The sequence below is a fragment of the Oryctolagus cuniculus genome, chromosome 5 (genome assembly GCF_964237555.1).
Source record: "Oryctolagus cuniculus chromosome 5, mOryCun1.1, whole genome shotgun sequence".
NCBI classification, from domain to species: domain Eukaryota; kingdom Metazoa; phylum Chordata; class Mammalia; order Lagomorpha; family Leporidae; genus Oryctolagus; species Oryctolagus cuniculus.
This window is the reverse complement of record NC_091436.1, coordinates 124,582,860-124,608,155: the sequence shown is the minus strand read 5'-3', so window position 1 is coordinate 124,608,155 and position 25,296 is coordinate 124,582,860. Positions and strand designations below refer to the sequence as shown.

The following is a 25,296-nucleotide window of genomic DNA, read 5'->3' as shown; positions in this document are numbered from 1 at the left end:
GTTTTCTTCTGGCTGTCCCCAGGGTTCAAAGTCACAAGGTGGGAAGACAGTCCAGCCAGGAAGCAAGAAGCCTTCTTTTGCTAGCAAAGCCAGAATCTCACAGCGGAGACTTTGGGGTCACCTACTTGTCAGGATATAAAAACAGCTATAGAAAAAGCAGTTGCAGATGGAACCATGGCCCCCTTTCCAGAAGACTTTGGAAATGTTGATTTTGAGTGCTTTTGGACTCACCCTCCCCAACCCCTGGCACCCAACCCAGGCACAAGGCACTGTGTTTACCATCCAGGATAAATGAACGAATACCAAGAGCAAAGGTTCTCCTGATATTTTAGAGGTACCCTCTACCCCCGCCCCCCAAAAAAAGGGAATCTGTCAATCACAGGCGACAGCTGAGTGCAGGGGCCGGGGCGGGGAGTTCCCAGCATGCAGTGTGTGCCTGTCACAGCAGGAGTGCTGGCCTCAGGTCCTCAGCTTCTTCTGTTCTCCCACCTCCTCCTCTCCTGTTGGAGCTGGAGCTGCTGGGCTGGGTGAAGGTAGAGACAGATCTGCTGGCTTGGGGCTGTCCCCGGAGGTCAGGGCGGGCAGGGGCCTGCCGTCGCACCAGCCTGGGGCTCTGCATCGTTGAGCTACACCAGTGGAAACCAGAGTCGTGTACCCTGTGCTGCAGACTGTGTAAAGCTGACACCGTCTACCAGATGTTCCAGTGTTTTATGAGCTTTAGGAGGCCTTCTGTTAAGTAACATTTTATTTTTTAAAAAAAGGACAGCTCCCCTGCTCTGAGTGGAAAGTTTTTGTTTTTTGTTTTTGTAAAAAAAAAAAAAATCTTTTGGGTGAACTCTGCAGCACCTGTTTGCACAGCCCAGATCTGGCCGTCAGGCGCTGCTTCTTGTGAGTGAGTGACAGGCAGGGCAGAGCTAAGTGGCAGGCAACCTGGTCCTGATTTACAAAAGGCCAGAGACCAGAGGCCCTGGCTCATGGAGCAGAAACACACACCCCAACAGGGACCCAGATGTGCCGTCCTCTGTTTAACACTATAAACCTGCACACCCGGAATGTTGGGTACGAAGCACGTATTTTGTAGCCCCAACTAAGCTATTCCTTCCTTAGGCAAGGAATTATGTTTTCTTAAAGATTTGTTTATTTATTTGAAAGTCAGAGTTAGAGAGAGGGAGAGAGACAGAGAAGAGGGAGAGAGAGAGAGGGAGAGAGGGAGGGAGGGAGGGAGGGGAGAGAGAAAAAGAGAGAGAGAGAGAGAGTATCTTCCATCTGCTGGTTCATGCCAGCTGCAATGGGCAGGGCTGGGCCAGGCTGAAATCAGGGGCCAGGAGCTTCATCCAGTCTCCATGTTGGGGAGCAGGGGCCCAAGCCATCTTCCACTGATTTTCTCAGGCCATGAGCAGAGAGCTGATGGATCAGAAGTGGAACAGCCAAGACACTAACTGGTGCCCATAGGGGATGCTAGCGTTGCAGGTAACGGCTTGCCACAATGCCGGAAAAGAATTATTTTATAAATGAAAAAAAAAAAAAAACAACATTACCATCTACTTAATCTCTAGCGCACATCTGAATTTTCAGAAGATAGGTTTGACTACATGGATGTCCACCTTCCTCACACGCTCGAGTGTGATGGGCGTCCTGCGTATGCCACTCGGGGTGGTGAGCAGGCGTCACTCACGGACAGGCAAGGCAGGTTCAGTGAGGACCACGGCAGGCGAGCCCACTCCGCAGAAGGCCAGGACAGTCAAGAGCTGGCATAATCTGCCGAGGGAGAGGAAGCGGCTGCTGGTGGGAGCCGGCAGAACTGTGTTCAGCAGGATCCAGCAGAGGGTTGTGTCCCTGTTGGGGGAGGGGGTGGAGCCACGGAGACGCCTGGCAGTGATCTGCTTTGTCACCCTCCTGCCCAAATCACTGCCACGTGAGAGAGAAAGAGATTTTCTATCTGTTGATTCACTCCCCACATGGCCACAAGGGCCTGGACTGGGCCAGGCTGAAGCCTGGAACCAGGAACTCCATGCAAGTCTCCCATGTGGGTGGCAGCAGCCCAAGCCCTTGCACCATCTTCCACTGTTTCCCAGGCACACTAGCAGAGGGCTGGATCGGAAGCAGAGCAGCCTGGACTCAAACCGGTGCCCATATGGGATGCCAGGGTTGCAGGTGGCGGCTTAACCCACTACACCACAACGCTGGCCACAAACCATGACTCCAACAGTCTGTAAAATTCCAACAGCACAGCAGTGTCTGAGGGTTGGAGGTCTTCTGACTCCTAATCAGAGACTCCTTAGTTCCGTATCTGGATCGCCACCTGTCCCTCCCGAGGTACATGGTCAAAATCTATGCTTCCCATGGGGAACAGAAAGTAGCTAAGGATGGAAGGAGGCACAGAAGTACACAGGTAATAGCCATCACCTCGAGCAGGAGCTTTGAAAAGAGCAAGAGGGACATAAAAAAAAAAAGGTTAGAAATGAGAAACAGAAGGTGAACATTACACTAAGAAAAGACCGTCTGTGTGCTATCCCGCTTAAATAGGAAATCTACACATGAAAACTTCATGGAAAGTGGAATTAAAAGCGTATTTTGGTGTAAAAATATTTGAAAGCCACGCCTAGTTTTTTCATAATATACAGGCCTGTGAACATATTGGCGACCTTGTCCTGTAAAGAGATAGGTGAGAGAATGGTCACCAAAATGTTAATGGCAAGGAACAGGTTAGTGGGTTTCAGGTTAGTGTTCTTTTCTGACATTTTCCTAGAGCCTACATTTTTTTTTTTTTTTTTGCAGAGCTTATTGTTTTAAAACCAGGAAACAACAAAGCTACTTTGAATACAAAAAATGAAAAATCGCAACAGTAACACAAAGACAGCTGCTGTGCGGCAGAGCTCGGGGTACCCCTCTCCTCCTCCCCACCTGCAGCCCAGGTGCACAGTGGAAATGTGGCCTCCAGGGGAGATGCGGAGGAGATAAGTGACAAGGGCTGAGGCTGGGGCTGGGACCTCTCTCTGAGAGCCAGTTATCCATTGCCAGAGGGATGTCTCAGCTGAGCATCAGGGTCAATCCAGCGGGAGCTGGGTCTGCAGAGGCCCCATGGCTCAACCCCAGCTCCCTCACCTCAAAGTTCTTCCCCTGCATGACCTTCCAGAACGCGCTGATTGCCACAGGCACTTGTCGTCAGTCAGGTTAACTTGCTGTGGCGAGGGGTCCTGGGAAGTCTCAGGAGGATGGCATGGGGTGGGGCCTTTTGATCTGGTTTGGACTCATGCACAGTGATGAGAAGGAGACATTATGGGAACTGTGGACCTACTCAGGGTTGCATACCAGTGGGAAGGGGCTCTTTAGTGAGGAGAGGACCAAGCTGGGGAAGTCATTGGCAAGGCAAGTGTGACAAGGAGCGCGGGTGCAGCCTCGGAGGGAAGACGGATGTGCGTGGGCCTCGTCGTGTAGTTCAGGGTTGTCTCCATTTGATGATCCCCAGGGCTGTCTCCTCTGCACTCCTTAGGGTTCCTGCACAGCATCCTTGGCTGGGGGGGGGAGGATGGGGGTTGCTGGCACCTGCTCTGACCATGAGCCAGGCTCACGACATGAGGATGCCATGGGTGGTGCTGTTGTTGCTTCCTGGGATGACTTCATCATTCATAGCATTGGCCAGGTGCTGGCAGTTTGCAGGCCTGTGAAGAAAACCACTTGTCAAGTTCATGGATCAGGGCCTGAATCCAGGGGCAGAGGGGCTCTTGGAGACAGGTGCTGGATAAACAACTAAAGATAAGGTCTTCCAGGCTCCTCCTTATAGACACTGGCAACTCTGGATTGTGGAGTGTTAGCTGCAGCCTAAAGATTCCTGCCTGACTTCCTTGGACCCCCTAATTTCTCTCTACAACTTCTCTACGTAAGGCCAGCACGGCCCCAGCTGGAACTCAAACTGAATTCTCCAAGAACTTCTGCCTTCAACGAGAAGGATGACGCAGTTGGGCGTGGATGTCCTACTGGGGAGTGGGCTCTTTCTGTGACAGAGTTGTGGCGTTGTCTCACGGATGATGGCGCTTCCCTATGCGATCTTCTTGAGGAATGAGGGCTATGCCACCTTTCCTGCCCCTTACTTTCCCTCTTGTCCTGAACAACACTTCTTTTTTCTTAAAATTTTTGTTTATTTGAAAGGCAGAGTGTCAGAGAGAGAGAGATATAGACAGATCTTCCATCTGCTGGTTCACTAGGCCTGTGCCAGGCCAAAGCCTAGAGCCAGGACCTCCATCCAGGCCTCCCATGTGGGTGCAGGGACCCAAGCACTTGAGCCATCGTCTGCTGCCTTCCCAGGAGCATTAGCAGGGAGCTGGTTCGGAAGTGGAGCAGTCAGGACTCCAGCAGGCATTGCAAAATGGGGTGCTGGCATTGTAAGCTTTACTTGTGTGCCGCAGTGCTGGTCCCAAACAGCACTTCACACGGCCACCTCCAAGCCTTGGCTTCCTTCCGTGACTCAGAGCCGTCTCTCTCCTTCCTGTTTCTGCAGCAGCCCTTGTCTGAACTTGGCCTGGCTTCGTTCTCCAGACAAGGAAGGTGGAGGGCAAGAGTGGAAGATCTCAGGGTCTGGATCCTATGACTCAGGCCATGTTGCTACCTCTGTGGCTGCCCACGGGTGGCAGGCGTGGCCCCTGCCTTGGTGGCTGGCCTGGACATTCTGTCTGTGGAGGCTCAGGACTGGCCCTGTATTCTGCTTCTTGGGACCTGGCTGTCACCCATGGGCAATTCAACTTGACCACGTCTGCGTCTGTGTGTATGGAAAACAAGAGCCGTCGCGTCCCACGGCAAAGGCGACAGCCACCCGTACCGAGTAGAAGCCCTCCCTGGGCTCGTAGACGGTGGTAGGCAGACACGGGCAGGAGGACATGTTTTCCTGGGATTTCAGAATAAGATGAGCAGTGGTTATTGTGGGCCAGGCTCCAGCAAACACTTGGAGAGCTCCTCGGGGCTACAGATGAGGCCCCAGGTTGATTTTATTGGGTGATTTCAGCACCGCCAAATATTTGTAGTGTAAAGAAATCATAAAACGTGCTGGTGGTCCGGGAGCTGGGCGGGGTCCACGCCGCACATATTTGAGAGGACTTTTGTGATCTGGTGACAGGCCCGTTTGATCCCCTCACCTAGAAATAAGTTAGAATCTGCCAAAGAAATAAAATTAAACGGCGATGGCCCCAAACCCATTCCCCTACCCCACCCCGCTGGTTCCCTCTCCCCCTTATCTGGGGAGGCCAGGGGTTTTTTCGCCTCCAGGCGTGATTTGTATTTAATTATCACAGCTCAGAAGTCCTGCGCTGCCTTGGAAGCCCCCGCCGGCTTCCTCCCCAGTCCAGCTCGGGAATCAGGCGGCTCCCTGGTAACGATTATCCTCGCCATTTGTGTAGTCTGCGGCATGCGCGGGAGAAGGCTGATCAGTTTGCTTTCATTAAGCTTCAAAAGACAGCCCGAGCCTCGCTCTTATCGCCAGTTTGCTCCTTAATTCCCCTCTCCACGGTGCCGGCTGTAGGTGGGAAAGCAGTCTGGGGCCTCCGACGATGGAGGAGGTTGGGACCTTGCCGGCGTGGCCGTGCCGCGCCTCCCGTGCGCCTCGCTCTCATCTTCCTCCCAGGGAGCCCCTCGCCATGCTGCCCCGATTTCCACAGGGAGCTAATTGACCAGTGACCCTCTTGCTAAAACGCCTGGGGTGCTTTACGTCGGAAGGAAAGAAAAAGGAGGGGCGGCAGCTGGAGGAAGGCGAGGAGGTGGCGGTCGCCGTCTGGGCAGGGCCTGCAGGCCCGGGGAAAGCCACGCTGCCCTCACTGGGGCCATCTTTCCTTCCACACCAACCCCGGGCCCGCGGCCGGCCGCTGTTTGTCCCAAGTCCCCGCCGGATGGAACGGCGCCGGCCGCGGCGCTGCCCAGAGGAACGTTGCGAACCGCGCGCCCTTTATGTGGTCTCGGGTTTAATAAACAGAAACCCACCTTTCTAGCCCGATGGGGAAACAACTTTTTTACATTTTACTTTTTCTGTTTGCTGCTCCTGTGTGCAGGGTCCATGAATGGGGGCTTTGAGAGCGCGCCCTTTCGTGGCCAGGTATCAAAGTGCTGCTCTCACATACCCGGGGGCTGCTGCCCATGTGGCCGCCCACTGCGCTCCCACGCGGGCCGCCCAGGCCGGCCGCAGGCCCGGACTCGTGCTGACCCAGTTTTCTTCCCCGGGATGAGGGCCGACCCCCCAGGAAGCAGGGGAGACCACCAGCAGCTGTTCTCCACCCAGCCCTAAAATAACCGTATTTATGTGGACTCGTGGCTGCTCGTTTTGGTGGCACTAGTCCCAAACCCTAGTCCTGGCTGGGGAGTGGAAGCTCATTTTGAAAGGGGTCTTCCCTGGCCTGATGCCTGATATTCTTCCTTTCCTCTCCTCTCGCTCCCCTAAACCCCCTCCCTGCCATACCAGCCCTTGGCCGTAGACCTAACTCTGCCACCTTTGCCTCCCTGTGCTACCTCCAGCACTGAGCTATGAGGGTTGTGCTGGACTTCAGGGATTAAAGATCACAATTCGAGAGGGGTGCGGAGGGCTGGGTGGCAGGGTGGGGACCCTGCCTCCTGAGAGCAGGCTGAGGAGGGCTTTGCAAGTTCCAGTCGAGGAGAAAAGGGGACAGGAGCTCAGGAGCCGGAAGTGCCTGGCCACACTTGGCTCTCTGGAGGGCGCCTCTGTCTGGGGACAGGCATCTTCTCAGTCTTATCCCGGGCCTCTCTCTACTGGAATTGCACTGAGCAAGAAAGTGGGGAGCCGCCTTCCCAGTGTCTGTGAGCTGCCTCGCTGGCCTTGGCCGCCAGCTGGGGACAGGGATGAGGCAGGAGACAGGATCCAAGCTGCTTGCTCCTCCTCCCTGCCTCCCCTCTCCTTACCCCCAATGCACCCCCTTCCCCGGCTCACTCCACAAGAACCTCTGAGGGAGAGGGAGGCATGGCCATGCCAGCTGCAATCTGGTCAAGTTCAAAGAAATACTTGTGGTGCCACAGCCTTTGAGAGCTTCCCAGGAGAGGGCTTGCAGAGCTGTTGGGTACTCAGGCAGCACTGGGGCAGGGTGGGTGGTACGGGAAGGGGTGGGGTCATCTTTCCTAGCACACTGCTGTCCCCGGTGCCCATGAAATCTGTACTGGGCACCCAGTGACCATTGCTCTCCTGTCCCCTCCTGTAGGGGCTGGAGGGAGTCTGGATTGGTTCCTCATGGGGAGGAGAGACTTAGTGGCGGGCACCAGAAGCTCTGGGGAAGTGGAGAGGGGACCAGCACTTAGGTCTCTCACACGCTCCCACCCCCACCGGAGTCTGCTGCCCAGGTTGCAGATGAACACAGGGGGAGCTCCGGGTTGCAGAGTGACTGTGCCAGGCCATAGTGCCGGTGGCTCTGGAGGTGGGCTTTCTTGGTTGCGGTACTGGGAGGGGAAGAGGAGTTGACAAGCTGGCCTGCAGTGCTGCTTGTGTTTAGCACCTGCCTGACTCCGACACAGCCCCACCCCCTTTGTGGGGAGCACGTAGCAGGGTGGGGGGGATAAGGAGGAAGCGATAAGAGTGAGCTTCAGGCCACAGTGGTGCTGCTGTGAACGGCAGTGGGCACAAGGATCCTCAGCTTGTCAAAGCTTCCCTGCTGGGGGTGCCCACGAGGAGCACCCTGACCCTGACCTTGCCTTGGCCACGACTGTGCCTCTTATGCCACTTGCTCCAGGCTCTTGGAAATTGCTGACATTCCCAGGAAGCTAGAAGACCCCCTTCTCCTTTTCTTTCAACTTGAAGGAAACAAATCTAGCCCATGGATATGTGTCCAGGCCGTAGTGCAGCTGGGGGCTCCAGACAAGAGTGCAGGACCCAAGGCCACACAAGCAGCAAGCCCAGCCCCCAGGAGCCAGGAAGTGAGTGTCCACAGTGAAGGGCAAGAAAGGACGGAGGCTGGGTCCAGGAAAGTGGGCAGCCGGAGACAGGCTGGCGGTGATGGTAGCGACAGCCCACAGGAGCAGGGTGGCAGGAGCAGGTTTGCTCCGCTTGGCGATGCTTTGGCTGTGAGGACACAGGTCCCGGTGCTGGTGAAGCGAGGCTGTGCTCTCTGTGCTCTTTCTTGAGGGAGGGGGAGGCCAGCTTGAGAGCTCCCGTTGTCTCCAGGGCTGCAGCGCACCCTGACAGAGGCTGCATGCAGCAAGTCCCTGGCTTGCCGCAGGATCAAAGGTTCTGGAAAACCAGGCCACCTGTGTTCTTCCGGCTTGGAGGAAGGCAGAAGGGCTGGCCTTTAGGTGCTGTCTGCCTGGGATCCTCATGCTGGGCCCTGTGTGTGGTTCGAGAGAGAAGCCCACCTTCCAAGGGCTGACGTGGACTGCAGCACTGGCCAGGGGACATTCCGCTTGCAAATGGTTCCTCGTGTTCAGGAGCTGAGAATGGGCACGACAAGGGAACCATGCAGCTTTCCTCTCTCAACATATACCAGTGGTACTTGATCATGGCACTCCATCTGGTAGCTCCTGGAACTACCCCCACCCCCAACAGATACACACACACACACACACACACACACACGATAAGCAAGTACCCTTGAGACGAGGGTGTGCTGCTAGGGGGCAGGAGCCAGGGCAGGCTGGTGGGGGGTGGTTGGGTGGTGAGTGGAGAGGGGAGGGAGGACAGCCGATGTGTGCCTCATGTGGAGCTGGCCAGGGAAGGATCAGACGTGGCCTCCCTGGGGACATTCCTCCCTTGCAGAGGGGCTGCCCTAATCTGTCTGGGCTCCAGTTAGTCATATGCTGAGGGCAGAGGGATGTGGCCCATCTCTGGCTCGCAGTCCTCATGGCCTTGGGACTGGTGGAGGAGTAGGAGAGGACCCTTGAGTGCCGCTTGCGAGCACCAGTATGACAGTGATCTGGGGAGGCTGTGACACGTGCGGGTGCCTAGTCGCCAGGCAGCACCTGCTGAGGGACACAGCTGCAGCCAAGACAAGGGGCATTCTCACAGCCGCCCGAGCACCTGCTTGGGTGCCTTCCCACATTCCGAGTGCAGCGCCAATGCCGGGAAGCCCTGAGCGGGCATGAGCCCCAGGGCTCCAGGGACGCAGGGCTCTGCTCGGGTCATCTGCTGTGCCCACACCCTGCCCTCGGTTCAGGGAGCCCACGCAGTACGTTTTGCAGATCAGTCTAAGCAGCAGACACAGATTATACAGCCAAGAGCTCCAAGGTTACAGTTGCTTTAATTCATGGGGAATTTATGCCTTGGAGGTGCAGGCAGGGAGTGAAGACAGCAGAGAGGAAAGGGACGAGGGGTGGGAAATGCAGAGATGGGAACGGGTCCATCCCAGCCACCTGACTTCCGCTCTGATGAGATGCAGGCAGGAGGGAAAGGTCTTGGCTGCTTTAGGGAGAAGAAAAGGAGAAGCAGCAACAGCATTTCTTTTAAAATTAAAGGTGAAGAAAAGCAGGCCAAGAAATTACTTAAAGGCTTTCTGAACACCTCATAGCTCAGGGTGCTTGTTCCAAATAATAGAAGACACGGGGGGAGAGTTACAAGAGACACCTGACAACCACGCAGGACTCTGCTCTATAATAAACTGTTGTTTTTCCTTGTGTAACGTCTTTAATCCCAAGACCTGAAACACTTAACAGATCTGTGATGACTCAACCTCATCCCATATCTGTGAGAAGCAGTCTTCTTTTGCCCATTTTACTTTATTTTTAAAGATTTATTTATTATCTGAAAGGCAGAGTTACAGAGAAGCAGAGGGAGAGAGAGAGAGAGAGAGAGAGAGAGAGAGAGAATCTTCTATCCGCTGATTCACTCCCCAGCTGGCTGCAATGGCTGGAGCTTGGCCGATCCCATTCTGAAGCCAGGAGCCAGGAGCTTCCTCCGGGTCTCCCATGTGAGTGCAAGGGCCCAAGTACTTGATCCATCTTCTGCTGCTTTCCCAGGTCATAGCTGAGAGCTGGATCAGAAGTGGGGCAGTTGGAACTTGAACTGGTGCTCATATGGGATGCTGGCACTGCAGACAGCGGCTTTACCCACAATGACACAGCGCCGGCCTCTGCCCATTTCATATACAAGTGAACCACAGACTGAGAGTTTGCAAGGAGATGCTTCCAGAGCCTGCTAATGGGAATAGCTAGGCTCCAACAGCTTGCACCTCAAAACACAAAGAACAAAAGGAGCCAAATGATTTGGCTAGGAAAAAAGAAAGGATGTCAGTTTAGAATAAATAACAAACATATATAACATAAAATACCATAACAATAATTTTAAAATAAAAAATTTACAAACTATAGTTTAAGGGCAGGTGTCACTTGGGACACCCCTATCTTGCTCCTCTCCTATTCCAGCTTCCTCCTCATGCAGACCCTGGGAGGCAGTGGTGATGGCTCAAATAGTTGGATCCCTGCCACCCATGTGGGAGACCTGAATGGAGTTCCTGGTTCACTCTGGACATTGGAGGCATTTGGGAGAAGTTGAAGTAGGGATGAGAGCTCTCTGTCTCTCAAATAGATGGCATAGGTCAATACATTTAAAATAAAAGTATGATTTTCTATACTAAAAAGTAAAGATCAAAGTTCACTAAGATTTTTTAGACATCAGTTTATTCCCTTGTTTTGCTTTTATAAGAAGCAGCAGTTCAAAGTGGTTTTTTTTTTTTTTTTTTCCAGAAGGAAAAGGAAACTGAAGAGTTGTATTTTTTGATGATGTCACCATCTCTACCTGGCAAGAGAGACCAGGGTGAAGGGCCGAGTGGGGGGAAGGGAGGAAGAGGAAAATTACCTTCTTCGTCTGGGCTGCGAGAGCCTTGGAAAATATTGATCTTCCTTACCCCCATGACAACAGGGCATGTGAGAGCTGCGTGGTGGTCTCAGAAACCAGGTCTGGCAGGTGGCACAGTGAGCTGGGCTCGAGCAGGTGGGACAGCCTGGGCCGTGAGCCGCAGGGAGCTGCAGAACAGCCCACTCTGGTTTCCGGGAGCAGCCCCTGCTCTCAAAGGCTGGCTGGTGTCCCTGCAAGCCTCTGGTTGTCCCTATTTGGAGTCGCCCTCACTGCCCCAGAGAAGAGAAACAGGGTCACTCCCCTCAGCACACTCTGGCTTCACGTGGGGATAATCCTCCCCAAGTCAGGCTCTGCACAGTGATGACAGAGGGTCTCCTGGTGCTGTGGCTTTCGGGCAAGGGAAGTCGTATGGTCATCAGTGCTCAGTGCAACTTATGCAGTGTCCTTGCCCCTAAGCCCACAAGGGTGTTAGAGACTCTAGGCTGTACTTATGAAAGCCTTGCACGTTCTTTGGTTGCAAGGTGCTGAGCGAGTGCACCCCAACGACTGCAGCGGTGACAACCTCTCGCTGTTTGCGTGGCATCCGACGGTCCGCAAAGCACACCCTTTTCTGTCCCAGCAGCCCCGCGCGGGGCCATGCCTTCCCCATGTTGAGCAGCCCCCTTTGAACACTGGCTGAAGTTTGCTCCCAGGATCTTCAGAAGGATGTCACTGTGCCTCCCAGACTCGGCGGGGCGGCGGGGGGCGGGGGTGCTGATTACAAACCACCCCTGGCGGAGACTGGTCCTAGCTGTTCTCCTCTGGCAAGTGATAGGCAGACATCTCACACATGCAATTGTAATTAATCTGCTGTGTTTGAGTATTTTGGATGGGTTGTCAGCATCAATAAAACTGGAGCGACTGGCCTGCCTGCCTACCCGTCCAGTTCATCAGGGGCCTTTTCGGGGGTTCTCAGCGCTCGTCAGATGTTGTAAGTCTGACGAGCAGTGCTTGTCCTTTCTTTTCTGTCCCCCTTCTCATCACCTCCCTCCTCCCAGGCTCCACATGCTCAAAATAGAGAAACCATTGAACCTGGGAAAGGGGCGAGATGCAGAGACTCGGAGAGATCTTTCTCTAATGTCCCCCAGCTCCTCTGCTCTGCCGTGGGCATGGAGCTTGAGCTGGGGTGGGGGTGAGTGTGTGGCGGGGGGGGGGGGGGTCCTCCGGATTTTCACCCTGAGTCACTCAGCAGGGAGGGGCTTTTCCTGGCGTCCCAGAGGGGAGGGGGAGCCGCTGCGAGTTCTACCATGTGTCACAAGCGCATCACGTTGACTCACCGCCAGATCTTGAGAAAAATTCACAGAAGTCAGGAAATTCCTGGCGAATGCTCTCATTTCACCCTCTGCTAACCCTGCAGTGAGAGCAAAGGTAGGGTCAGGCTGGAGGAAAAATCAAAGCACACCGGTCGCCTCTGCGTGCCTGTGGCAGGGCCGTCAGGCCTGGCTCAAGAGGCAGGATCAGCCCCCAGCCCCGGTGAGCAGGGGCAGCCAGTGCTGGTCTGTTTCTTCATTCCAGACTTTTCTTTTTGCAAAAGGCATCCCCCCCCACCCCGCCCCCGGCCTGCTTCCGTGGCTGTTTCCTGATGGGGAGCAGTTAGCATCCCCCCCTTTTGAAACAAACATGATGCCCAGGCTCCATTTCCAATGGACGGGGCCAAATTTAGACTTGGGGCTGCTCAGTTGAGCTTTGTATATAATTGAGGCTGGCACGAAAGGTTATCATTAGGAAGAATGGCATGGAACGCAGGAAAGGGGAGCTCGGACCCAAATTAGAAAAGATTTCCTGAGGGAGAGACACAGTGGCAAGGCTGGGAGGTCCGGCCTCAGAGGAATTCTTAGAACAAAGGACTGCACAGGAAAAGTGCCCGGATAGGACATTTAGAGAGCCCTCGCTGGTCCTGCCATCCTTAGGACTGTTTGCTCCTCAGGGCAGGGGGGGCCATGGTCATGCACGGTAGCAGACAGCAGGAGCACCAGCCAGCCTTTGAGAGCAGGGGGCTGCTCCTGGGACCACATGGACTGCTCAGGCAACAGGCTCACCCAGTTCACAGATGCTTGCCAGCGTGTGCAGGGCTGGGCATGGTCACCATGCTCCCGGAAACCACGGAGGGCCCCCGAAGGAGCCTGAGTTATTTCCTTTGCTCTGCCCCTGACAAACTGAACATCCTTGTCCAAAAATCAGGCTGCTGCCTGCTTCAGGAGATGGGGGCCATCACCTCCCCTCCTCTCCCAGATGGCGTGTCCCACGGCTTCCTTCCTCAGTGCAGGGCCAGGGCGTGCTCAGGTGGGGTCGTGGAACCAACTTTGAGCTGCCTGTTCTGGCTGGCTGAGCCGTACACCTGCCGCACCTGGCTGCCCACAGAGCTCCCAGAGCCCCGTGGTGCAAAGAGGACCCAAGGCAGCCCCGAGTGGCCAGGCACAGAGCTGCCCTCTGCCCCGCAGAGCTGCCCCTCCTTCTGCCCATCCCTCTTGTTTATCCACACAGAGCTGGCAGTGCAGGGCTCCAGTTGTTCCCCAGCCCCTCGCCAGACTGTCTCTCCTGCCTGCCTTCCTGGAGGCGTCCCAGCTCCATGTGACCCCGGGGTTCTAATATTCTTGGGTTTGTTCAGACTACCCAGCTGGCTCCACTCCGGGCTTCCTGGCCTTGTTAAAGGCCAGATGCCATCTTTACAACGCGGCCCTCGCCATCGAGTTCATCAAGCAGCCTGCTTTTTACAAGGAGATGGCCCCTTTGCTGAGCGCTACCTCTGGGGTTTGGGGGGTGGCAGGGAGACTCAGCTTCCCCAGGGAAGTGCTGTGCTGTCCCTCACCGTTCTTTTGTAATGGGTAGTTTATAAAGAACTGTGAAGTTCAAAGGTGAGTGACCCTGTAGGAGGAAAGATTAAATGAGTTGATCTGGGAACTGTTCAACCCTGGAGGCATCTCTCAGGAACATAATCTATTTTGAATTCTGCTTCGTGAGCCAAAGCCAGTTGCGGTGTCAGAGCAGCTTTCTCGTCCTGTCTCTTCCTTTCTCCATGCTACAGAAATGCTCATGCCAAAGAATATAGGGGTTGTATAAACAGCTCTTCAAGACATCACATAAAAATATTATATATCGTCCCGCGCGTCTCCTTCCAGATTGGGTGTGCTCACGGAGACACATAGAGATATCTTTCACACCCTAGACGTCAAAAAACAGCCAATTGAGGAGCTGGCAAAGCAGCCCTGCCTGAGCGAGTAGAAAAGCTTGGCTCGGGGCCTAACAAACAATCCCATAAAACCCACGCTGGCTTCTACTGAATGGTGATGCAGCGAAGGCCGAGGGTGGCCAACCTGATGGAGGCTGCAGCCAGCATCCAAGGCGTTGTCACAAAGGGTGGCAGCAAAGTTTTTTTTTTTTTTTTTTGCTGAAGCTCAATCTATTCCTAGACCAAAAAAAAAAAAAAAAAAAAAAAAAAACAAAACCTCAAAAAACAAAAAAAATTGCTCCTTTTTTTTAAAACACTGTTTCTTTCTTTCTTTCTTTTTAAAGATTTATTTATTTATTTGAAAGTCAGAGTTTTACAGAGAGAGGAGTGGCAGAGAGAGAGAGAGAGAGAGAGAGAGGTCTTCCATCAGACGGTTCACTCCTCAATTGGCCACAAAGGACGGAGCTGCGCCGATCCGAAGCCAGGAACCAGGAGCTTCTTCCCGGTCTCCCACACGGGTACAGGGGCCCAAGAACTTGGGCCATCTTCTACTGCTTTCCCAGGACATAGCAGAGAGCTGGATTGTAAATGGAGCAGCCAGGACTAGAACTGGCACCCATATGGGATGCCGGCACTTCAGGCCAGGGCGTTAACTCGCTGTGCCACAGTACTGGCCCCAACTGCTTCTAATACTGGTTGGATGGACTTCATTCCCCTGTTCCTCTGTAATGTAACGTCACCGTAACTCGTTCAACATCCAGGAGGTTACTTTTGCATTTGGTCTCAGCCTCCAGCCTCAAGCTTCCAGTGTGGCCTCCATTGTGCCGACCACCAGAGTAACCTTTTAACAACACAAATCTAATTGATCGCTCCCCTACTTAAAATGCTTTGATGGCGCACCCTTGCCTGCCAAAGTGCAGCTTCCTAAGCCTGGTAGACAAGCTCCCTCTGCCCTCTGTCCTGGTGACCTCGGAAGCCATCTGATGAAAGGCTGCGGCCCTGTGCAGCCTTCATTCCAGCCACTGCTGTCTGTGTTCAAGGCAGGCCGCCATCGCCCAAGCCTCACCGGTTTGTGTGTGTGGTTCCCTGCACCTGGGGTGCCCCACGGATGTGAGAGGGTGGTGACAGTGTCTGAAAGCTGATGAAGAGGAGCGGGGTTGGCAGGGGGTGGCCAGGAGAAGGCTCTGGAGAAGGTGACCCTGAACAAAGCATGGAGGCGATGAGGGAGACAGCCAGGAAGCCACCCCGGGGCAGAGCGTCCCAGGCAGAGGGGAGAGGTGGGAGGCGGTCCCTACCTTCCAGGAGCAGTGGGAGTAGGGTGTAGCGTGCAGGGGGGGCGGTTCTCTTGGCTGATGACCTGAATCAGGGTGCTCTTGACTGGTATCCGTGCCCAGTGTGCCACTGGGGATGCTCGGCGCTGAGGAGCCAGCAGCTTGGCTGTGAAATGCTAGAAGGGTGGCCATGATCTTGCTCATGCAAGCAGAGTGGGCCTGACAGTGGTTCTTAGAGTGTCAGACCCTAGAGTTTACTCTTCTCCAACGTGCGGCCACACCATGGACGTTTTCCCCCTAATGACTGAAAAACGACACATCTTGGAGGACGCATTTGTGTTTAGGCTCGGGGACTGGGTCGGGGATCCCTGGTCTCAGCAGCCCCTTGTGGGGTTTGCCCCTCATCTGATCTGTAGCTTTCGCAGCTTTCAGCAGTTCTTCTGCATTCCCATGTTATGGACATCTGTGGAAATGCCATACGTAGCTCTTGTTTCAATTTCGCTTGGCTCAGTTGTGAATTAGGGTGTCATTCTCTCTCTCTCTCTCTTAATTATGGTAAATATACACAACATACAGCTCTCCATTTTCATCACTGAAGTTTTTAAGTTATTTGAGAGGCAACAGGGGTGGGGTGGGGGAGGAGGGCTCCTCAGTCTGCTGGCTCACTCCCCAAATGCTGGCAGAAGCCAAGATTGGGCTGAGCCAAAGCCAAGAGCCAGAAACTCAATTCAGGTCTCCCGTGTGGGTGTCAGGTACGCAACTAGCTGAGTCATCGTCACTGTCTCCTGGGGCTCACATTAGCTGGAAGCCAGAATCCGGAGCCAGAGCACCGTGAGACGTAAGAGTCCTAACTGGTGCCTTAACCACTGGCCCGAACACTTGCCCCCGTTCTTACCATTCGTAAGTGTACGGTCCACGGCATGAGGCCCACTCACACTGTTGGGAAAGTGTCACCCCCACCCATCTTCTTCTCCATCCTTCTCCTCTGAAGCCCTGTACCCATTAAACGCTACCTCCCCTGCCCCCGGCCCCTGGCAAGCAGCATTCCACTTCCTGTGTCTGTGACCAGGACTACTCCAGGAACTTCAGACAAGAGAAATCATACTTGTACAATATTTTGCGCTTTGACTTTGGCGAGCACCTTGCAGTCACTTAGCACAGTGCCTTCATGGGTTATCTATGTTGTGTTAGCCTGTATCCAAATGACCTTCCTTTTTAAAGGCTGAATAATATTCCACTGTCGGGACAGACTGCGTTTATTTGCCACAGCCAACAGATGAGAGGGGCCTGTGTGCTCCTCAGTGGAAGGCAGGATAAGCACTATGCATGGCCGCACAGGTGCCTGCTTGTACTTCTTTAGTTTCCCTGCTCTGAGTGCACTCTTCAGGCTGGAGTGCCTTCTGGCTGCTTCAGTCTGTCCCCTGTGGCTGCCTTTTCCCTTCCCAGCAATTTTGTTTTATTAGCTCAATGGGTGGTGAACACTTTTTCCCATTAGCTCAACCCTCAGCCACCAGGAAATTAGCGGCTGGATGCTTTACACAGAGGTGAATGGGAAGTCACAAACATGGCTGGAAACCCAGGGTTGCCCCAGGGCTGGGCCTGCTAAGCCTCCGCTAGTGGCCCGCAGGGGTGGAGGCTGTGGAGGCTGGTGGTGCCAGGCCAGCCTACATCCTGGCCAGGGCTCCTGGACACCTCTTTGGAGAGCCTGGCACTTTTGCCTGTAACAGAGCCCGGGATGTAGCTAAGACCATGGTTTCAGCAGCCCCTGGGCCAGCGCTTGGACGGGAGCAAAGGAGATACAAACCGAAGAAGAGATTTCTGTATACAAGAACTCACACAGTTTCAAAATGGAAGACGCCACGCCATGAGAGGGAATGGAATGAACAGGAATGAGCACAGGGGTTGGAGTGGGAGCAGCCAGACGCAGACCAAGGCAGGAGGCTCGTCAGCCATGGGCTTTGTCTAAGCCGCACCCGTTCTGGGAGGTTCAGTTTCCACACTGGCAAATGGGTATGGGGTCATGGTTGGGTTAACGTGAGAAAATGCAGGAACCACTTTCTCTGAGCAGTCCCTAGCTGCCTATGGGAACTTTTACAGCGTAGGGTGCCTGGGCAGCACCCGTGGATACTCTGAATGAACCCAGGCCCCGGGTGCTTTTCACGTACAGAGAAGGTGGTGCAGCACAGGCCTGGAGTGCGGCAGGCCCTCGGCCGCCTGCCTTCTCAGCCCTCCTCATCTCCCCCTCCCCACGCGATAGCCTGGGCAGCAGCTGCCTTGGTTCGTATCCCAGCTCTGTGCAGGCAAGCAGGGGACGGCACACAGCTCGGCCTCAGTTTCCTCAGTGGCTTGCCAGTGGGCTCGCAGTTCCCCGTAAGGAACAGAACGGTCAAGCATGGCGTGGATTGATTATTAAGCACTCAATACACGTTGGCTCTTATGGCGAGCACAGTCAGTGTCAAGTTAGGAATCTCAGCCCTTCTCACCCGCTCCCTCTCCAAACTCTAAACCCAAGAAACCAAGCCTCCTCTTCACTGCGGGGGCTGGCCCGTTCCAGCTCCCCCGCTGAGTGAGCCACATTCACGGGAGATGCCTGGTGAGAACTTGGGATGAGACTGAGTCAGAGGTATTTGTAGACTTGACTCACCAGGTCTTAAAACTGTACGATTGCCCTGTGGGTCTCATGACGTTCCTGGAAAATAAAAGAAGTGAATATTATTGGGCTGAGTTCATCAGACACTCCGGCCTGCCTTTTGTATGCTGGTTTGTTCTGCAGAGTGAGGGCAGCAACTCAGCCAAGTCCCAACCATCAAAGGCGAGGGCCCAGCTGCGGTGCTGAGAGATTGGCTTCTCCTGCAGACAGGGCTGTCCTCATCCCACGGGCCTCTCAGCCGCCTGTCCCCCAAGGCCACTGAGTTTCTCTTCCCTCCAGGCTCTTGGGAAAATGCCGCTGGTGAGGTGTGTCGGGCTGAGCTATGCTGGAGGGCTGGGTGTGGGCTGGGAGGCGGCCAGCCAGCCTCCAGAGAACGATGCAGGGAACCGTCCCTTCTGGGGGTGGGACTTCTGCACACTTGCCCTGCAGCGGCAGTCAGGTAGGGCACCCGCCTCCCTGAGATCTTCTTATCCCCACCTGCCATATCCCTGCCGACGGGAAGTCCCATTGTTTCCACGTCCTAGCTGTCTCCAGAACATCTCCTCTGCTTCTCCAGTGTCACCACGGCTACAAAAGCCACCCTCATTTTGTCACTTCTCAGCTGCAGCTGCAACCTCCTAATTTCTCCTACTCTGTCTGCCCCACCCTTCCCAGTGAATGCCTCCACCCCACCCCTGGTAGACAGGTGAACATTTCAGAATGCAAGCCAGGGGTCGGAATGGTAGCGTAGCCAGTAAAGCTACTGCCTGAGATGCTGGCACCTCACATGGGTGTCCACATATCTGAAACACACCTTCCTGTCAGAGGCCCTGCTCCCATGTCAGCACCCTCCCTCCCTGCCCACTTATCTGCAGCCTTCAGAGCTCTGTTCACGCAGCATGTCCTCCGGGAGCCTTCCTTAGGTAGGAAGCCTTGTGTTTTAGAGGGTTTCTGCCATTCACATACAGGTCACATCATGGTGGCAATGACATATTTGGTGTGTACAATCATTTGATTATTTTCTGCCCCTAGACGAGGGCAGGGTTTAGGCCTGGTTTTGCATACAATGGAGCATCCTACCTGGCATGCTATGGGTATTCAAATAAGTATTTGTTGAATGAATCAGTGAATAATCTTTGATATTATTTAAAAAGTACATAGAAAAGAGGGCCAGGACTTAGGCAAAGGAATTTCCTGGAACAAGTGATAAGCGGTGGCCAGGAGGGCTTGGGAGATACAGTCAAGCAAATGGATAATTTTAAAGAATTCATTCAAACTGAGTAGGCATCAGGTCTGGATAAGAAAACACTGGCATGGGACTGAGGAGAGCCATTTTCCCCAGCACTGGCAGCTGGGCCAGTGCCTGGGGACAGAAGGTGTTCAGAGACTGGGTATATTTTGAAGATAGAGCTGACAACAATTGCTGGTTCACTGGGCTTAGGGAGTAAGGGAAAGAGAGGGGTCAAGCATAGCCTTGGGTACTTGGTTGAACAAACAGAAGGCCATTTCCTGAGAAGGGGCAGGCAGTGAGAAGACCAGGTTTTAGGGTCATGATTGGAAGGGTTTTGTTGCAAATAAATCTCAGGTTCCCACAGCTTGCTAGCATATTCCTCCTCTTCCACAGGTGTCCTCTGGCTGGTAGGTATCAGTGGTGACAACAGGGTATATGCCAGCTGGGTATAAAAATGGTATATAGAAAAGAGAGCTCCACCTTTCAAACTGCATAGCTTCCAGCCACAAAGTCAGACAGCCTTGACATGCCAGCTTGGCAGGAAGCAGTCATTTCTGCAGATGAGAGGAGGCGTATCTGTGCACGGTCACTGGAGGAATCTTTGAAGATTCTAGAAAGTTCAGGAAATCACCTCTCGCATCTTTACGTGCTTTTTCCCCATCTTTAGTATTAGCAGCTGAGCCCATCACCTGACACCACTTGGGGGGTTGCCTCTGTTCACTAAGCAATGGAACACATGCATCACAGCTGATTTCTGGAAAGGCTGCACCCACCCACTCCACACAGTGGCCGGCTGACCACACTGCAGTCGACCACCTGTCTCCTGGTAATGCTGGCCACAGCAAGTACTCACCTGAGTGAAAAATTGCAACTTATTATTTTAACTTGCAGTTCTTTTGAGAGACTGAGACTACAGTTTTCTTTCACAATCAACTTTGGCAATGATCTTTCTAGAACTGGAATGGAGAACAAGAATCACTGAAATTTAGTTAACCTCCACTGTAACAGACCACCTTAAGAGACCCAAGCAAAGTCCCAAATGGAGTGAGGCTTAAAGCCCGTGAACAGATCAGTGCTAACTAAATCGCCACTGGCATCTGCTGTGTGGCTCTGTCACATCACTGCCCAATCTGAACGCCTGACAGCCTGTAGGAGCATGGGGGGCACATGGCCCTGTCTGCTCCTTCCTGGGGGGGAGACCCTGTCTGGCTCAGCTGTGTCTCCAGAGCCTTCTAGGGCACCTGGCACACAGAAGGCCCTCAATACACACTTGCTGCATGTCCGAGTGATCAGGAAGGAATGACTAGGAGGGAGGAGTGTCTGTTCTCCCTGCTCTCAGTTCTGTTCTTCGCTATGTCACTAAATAGCAAATCCCTTTCTCTCAATTGTCCGCATTTTAAGCAGTGAGCCCAGACTACAGCAGCGGTTCCTTCTAACTCTGAAATTCTGTGAACACTCTTAGCTCTTCTCTTGCTTGAGTTTCCTCATCAATGAAACAAGATGGAAACGCTGACTTCCTAAAAGGTTGCCAGAAAAGAGGACAGGGTGCTCCGTTACAGGTGAATATGAGACAAACAAGGGATCTATTTGCGGTATAGGCACGCCCCAAATACCTCACGGGCACCATTAATAATCAGAGCACCGAATGGCCCACGATGTGTAGCTGGATCAGTTTATCGTGTGTGGAGTTGTGTTTCCACGTGGAAGATGATTGTATGGGCATTGATTTGACCAGTTTACTGAGCAGACTAGCTCCTGGTGATGCAGCAGAGAATGAAATCAGCAATGTCCTCGTTTTCATCAGGCTTAGCCTCCTAGTTAGCAACAACAACAGATGCCTAAATTATCCGGAGGTCACACGCAGAAGGCAGCGGAGGGAATTAGGCAGTTTGATGAACTCAGCCCCGTGCACCTGACAGCCCCCACCATGATGCACAAAACTGATGCTGACTGCAAAGGCCCTGCACCCACTCAAAGAGAAAATGAGTGCCTGCTTGCATGGGAGAGAGCTGCCAGTCATTTGCCTCACATTTCAGCTCGAGCAGGGCTGCCACCAGAGCTTCCCGACAGCCAGGAGAAAGTTCTAGGCAGGGATGCATCTACGAAAAAGGGGTTTCTATTTCTCGGTCCTACTCACCGGTCCAGCTGGGTAGGGTCCCGACAGCTCTCACTCGTGAACTTTGAGCTGAAATAATGAGAATGGGTGTGCTGCTTCAGAATACCTCTGCAATCAGCGGGCACGTCTCCATTTGGGACTTTTCCGGGGTCTGTTAAGCTCATGGCGGGTCACCACTCTTCCACCCCTGGCAGCCCGGACAAATCCGCCTCATCTCTGTGGTTACCTTCATGATCATATTGGCTTCCAGGTTGCTTCTCTACCCCATGGTTACTCTGGTTTCTCCGATCATGAACCTCTGCCTTATTGCCAAGTTCATGCGTTTGTCCCACCCCCTTTTGCTACTCCAAGTGTGGTCCTCAGACCAGCGGGATTCATATCACCTGGGAGCCAGTCAGAAAGCCAGGGTCTCGGGCCCCAGCCCTGATCTGCCATCGCCCAGGGGAAGACCATGGCCTTGCCCCAGAACACTCTGTGTACTGGCTCGCTTTCTTTGACAAGCCAGACTTCCGTTTGATTGAATACACAGGTCTCTCGTGTGCTACAGGAGTTGCTGGGAAGCTCACTGATATCTTTCTCAAGTAAAAACAGAGCAGCTTGTGGAGTTGCTTTCTTTCTTTTTTTTGATTTTTAAAAATCATTTTCAATTCAGCATAGCTATAGTTCTAGAAGTGTCTGTGGTTCTTGGTTTACAAAAGCTCACCACAGAGGCCGGGGGGACTTTCATCTGGGTGGAGGAGAGGCAGTTCTGTGACACAGCAGGAAGTGCCCATGAAATGCCTGTCAGAGAAGCCTCGGGCGCACTGGTGGCTTCCGTGTCAATGTTGTCACGTGAGGAATCGCTGCCCCTCTGGCCCCACCAGATGGAATTCCCAGAGCTCTGTGAGGCCCCCGGAGTTAGGACAGGCAAGGAACCGAGCTCACACTCGCTGCCAAGGGCTTCTCCGAGCCTCAGCCAGACGCCAGCCGAGCAGCAGCTCACCCATGACGAGGAGAGCACACGTGTTCACATGCGGCGGCGGCAGATGCGTTTACTCACGGCCTCTTTCATCATGTCACTCTCTCCAACATAATAAGCAGAGGTACTCAGCAGTTCTGCCTTTGAAAAGCCCAGACTCCCTCCAGGGTGGGGCGTAAGGGTGGACACCCACATGCACAATGCGGAGAACCCAGCCCAGACACTGGAGCTGGTAGGGGGTAGGCGTGGAGGGGAGGCTTCAGAGACTTGGCTCCGGGAAGGCTCAGAACCGCTTCCAGCGCGAGCATGGACCATCCACCAAAGGTGGCAACTGGGCCCTGTGCATTGATGTGGAGCCTTTGATCTGAGGTTGGTAAACCTCGTTTCCGTACCAGTCACAAAGAGCTGCGGCCCACTTTCTAGCCAGAGGCCCGGGAGATTAGGGGAGAACAAAGGTAGGTGTGGAAAGCGCTCCCAGGTCTTCAGGTGTGGCCCACTGTGGACTCAGCTGGTCCCACAGATCACTGGGCCTGACCTCGTCCCATGGGGGAAATGAAAGTCCCCAAGGAGGATGGGGCTTGTCCGGGGGTCCCAGGGCCTCTTCTGGCCCAACACGACGAAGGGTTTCAGGTTGTGGGCCTTGAACGCTTTCTGGTTTCAGGCTGAGGCTCTGGATTTGCCCAGGCAGTGGAGCAGTCATGTCCAACACCTCCCGCTTCTGGGAAGCTCAGGGAAGAGGCCTTCTGTTCCGGTCTTCTCCCTACTGCCCTGGGCCAGGTTGCCTCTGGATAAACTGCGCCCTGGTCCCCTGCCCGGGACCCCTTCTTAGCTCCCTGGACAGCCCGTGCCCCAGGCTGCCCTCTCTAGCACCACTCCTGGCTTCCGTGGCACACCGCACGCCACCCCGCCTGACCACATTACCAGGGCCCTGGGGACAGCCAACAAATCCCCTCTCCCTGAGTACCCAGCGCGGAGCCGGGCGCACACACCGGGCACTCCCACAAACGCTGGCGGGCAGGACTGCGGAGTGACCCCTCTCTCCTTTCTTCCCTGACAGATTCAGAGCCCAGCACCTTGGACTCCCAGTCTTCCACCACCCTGTTCCTCTCCTCCGAGGAGCCGGGCCCCTCCACCGCCGCCCTGCCGTCGCCCGCCTCCTCCTGCGAGCCCCAGGCCTTCTCCCCCGGCCCCGCTGCCGCCGCCGTGCTGCCCGCCCTGCTGCCGCCGCTGCCCGCAGCCGCCGCGCCCCCTGGCCCAGGCGCTCCCCGGCGCGCGGGCCTCTACGCCGTGGTGGCCACCTCTCCTGACGCTGCCGCGCGCCTCGACTGGCTGCCCGCCTGCCCCTCGGCCACCTCTCCCGGCGTCCGGGCAGAGGAGCGGGAGCGCCTGGCGCCGGCCCAGGGCCCCGAGAGGGGCCGCGGCCCGCGCCCCGGAGCAGCGGGCAGGGAGGAGGCGGCCGAGGACCCGGGCGCCTCGCCGTCGCCCTGCGCCCGGCCCGCCGCTGCCGCCGCGAGCTTGGAGGCCAACGTCGGGGACATCCTGGTGGAGCTGCGGACGATGAACGGGCACCTGGACGTCATAGCCAGGGCCCTCACCAAACTGGCCTCGTCCCTGGGGCCCCCGCCGCAGCCCCTGCCCGATTCCCCGGATGCCAACTGATCTGGCGAGGCCGGGCCGCCTGGGACAAAGGGACACTCCCCGCATGCCTGTGTCCCAGAGCCTCGCAAACTCAGCGAGAGAGCTCAGCCGGGAATGGACATGGCCTTGCACGCGAGCCTGGACGGCTGGTGCAGCCTAGCCTGCAGCCACTCTACCCGGACCCTTCCAATGCCCCTTCTCACAGCCTCAGGTTGGTGGTGTCCGGGGCTCCCAGACGGCGCGTGGCCCCTTCACGCCGGACACCTGAGGAAGGCGCAGGTGGGAGAGCCTCAGGCTTCCTCTACTGCGGCCTTGAGGGTCACTTGCACACGTTTCTTTTGTTAAAATTTATCTTTTGGAAACATAAATTTATTTTTTTTTCCTGTTATAACCACATTTCAAGAAGTTTGGAAAAAAATAGAGAAGTGTAAGAAAGTGATGTATTTGGGGGGAGTGGGGGGTATTTAAGTCTTTCTTTTGAATAAGAAAGTATTTTGTATACTAAATAAAGTCTTTATATATATTCATTTTCTGGGCGTTGGCCTCTCCACACACACTTCTCCCTGTGCCCTCACCCCCTGCTTTCTGCTCTTAGCCTCTGTCCCAGTGCGGCTTTTCTCAGGCTTCTGAAGAATACCTCCTGATGGCTCTGGTCTAAAGCCCCGACGTGTCCCTAAGTTTGGTAACAGCACCCACCCCCCTTTCCTCAGGACCAGAGTGGAAACATTCACAGCAGCTCTGGACAGCGGGCACCCTTAGCACCACCCTCCTCAGTCGCGAAAACCAGTAGTGTCTGCAGACACTGCCCGTGTCCCCCTCCCTCCCCGGGTTGAGTCCTGCTTCGGACACCCGGGATGACCCACACCCTCTGCGATCGAGCTCCCGGTAGTGAGGCAGGGCTCTTCCACCTGGCCTGCTGCAATTAGCAGACATGACTCCCTCTCTCTCCCAGGAGTCTGGAGACACACTGTGCAGGGTACCAGTCTGCCTGTGCAGGGTACAAGTCTTCCTGTGTGCATTTGCAGGACTCGCACGGGGCTGGGGACAGCCAGCTCTCTGCAGCTCTGTGCCCCGCTGTGCCTCCAAGACCCTGGTGTGCAGGAACCACGGGCGAGTGCCAGAGAAATTGTGCCTTCTGCGCCTGCAGGCTGAGACTCAGTATTTCTAACCAGCCCCCCCCCCCCCCCCCCCCAACGAGAGACACTAATGCTTCTGGCCCAAGCCTCCGTTTGAGTAATGAGGGGTTGTCTGCCCTGGGATTCCCGCCAGTTCCGTTTGCCGGTGTTCCCCTGGGAACTTCTGCTTCTCTTTGTATCCAATAGCTACCTAGATTCCTTAGTCTCTAACCAAAACTTTCAATGCAAGCTCTTTGGGGCGACTTTTAGTTTTATTTATTTATTTATTTATTTGAGACTGGGTGTGTTGAGTCTAGCCACTTGCTTCTAAAGGAGTTTCAATGAAGTTTATTCCAAATTCG

General features: G+C 54.6%; 1 protein-coding gene across 5 annotated transcripts in view; it reads left to right on the top strand.

Moving 5' to 3' along the window:
* The window catches only part of RUNX2 (RUNX family transcription factor 2), a 358,973-nt gene extending 334,676 nt beyond the window's left edge, over positions 1 to 24,297 (top strand). For 2 of the 5 annotated variants that reach the window (XM_051855668.2, XM_070074038.1), the window contains exon 8: positions 23,239 to 24,291. In XM_051855668.2, coding sequence (XP_051711628.2) covers positions 23,239 to 23,840 — 602 coding nt within the window. In that variant the 3' untranslated portion in view covers positions 23,841 to 24,291. Of the gene's footprint in view, positions 1 to 23,238 lie in introns of all 5 variants that reach the window. The other 3 variants (XM_070074034.1, XM_070074039.1, XM_070074031.1) reach the window with 3 other exon arrangements.
* The last annotated feature ends 999 nt before the right edge of the window (positions 24,298 to 25,296 follow it).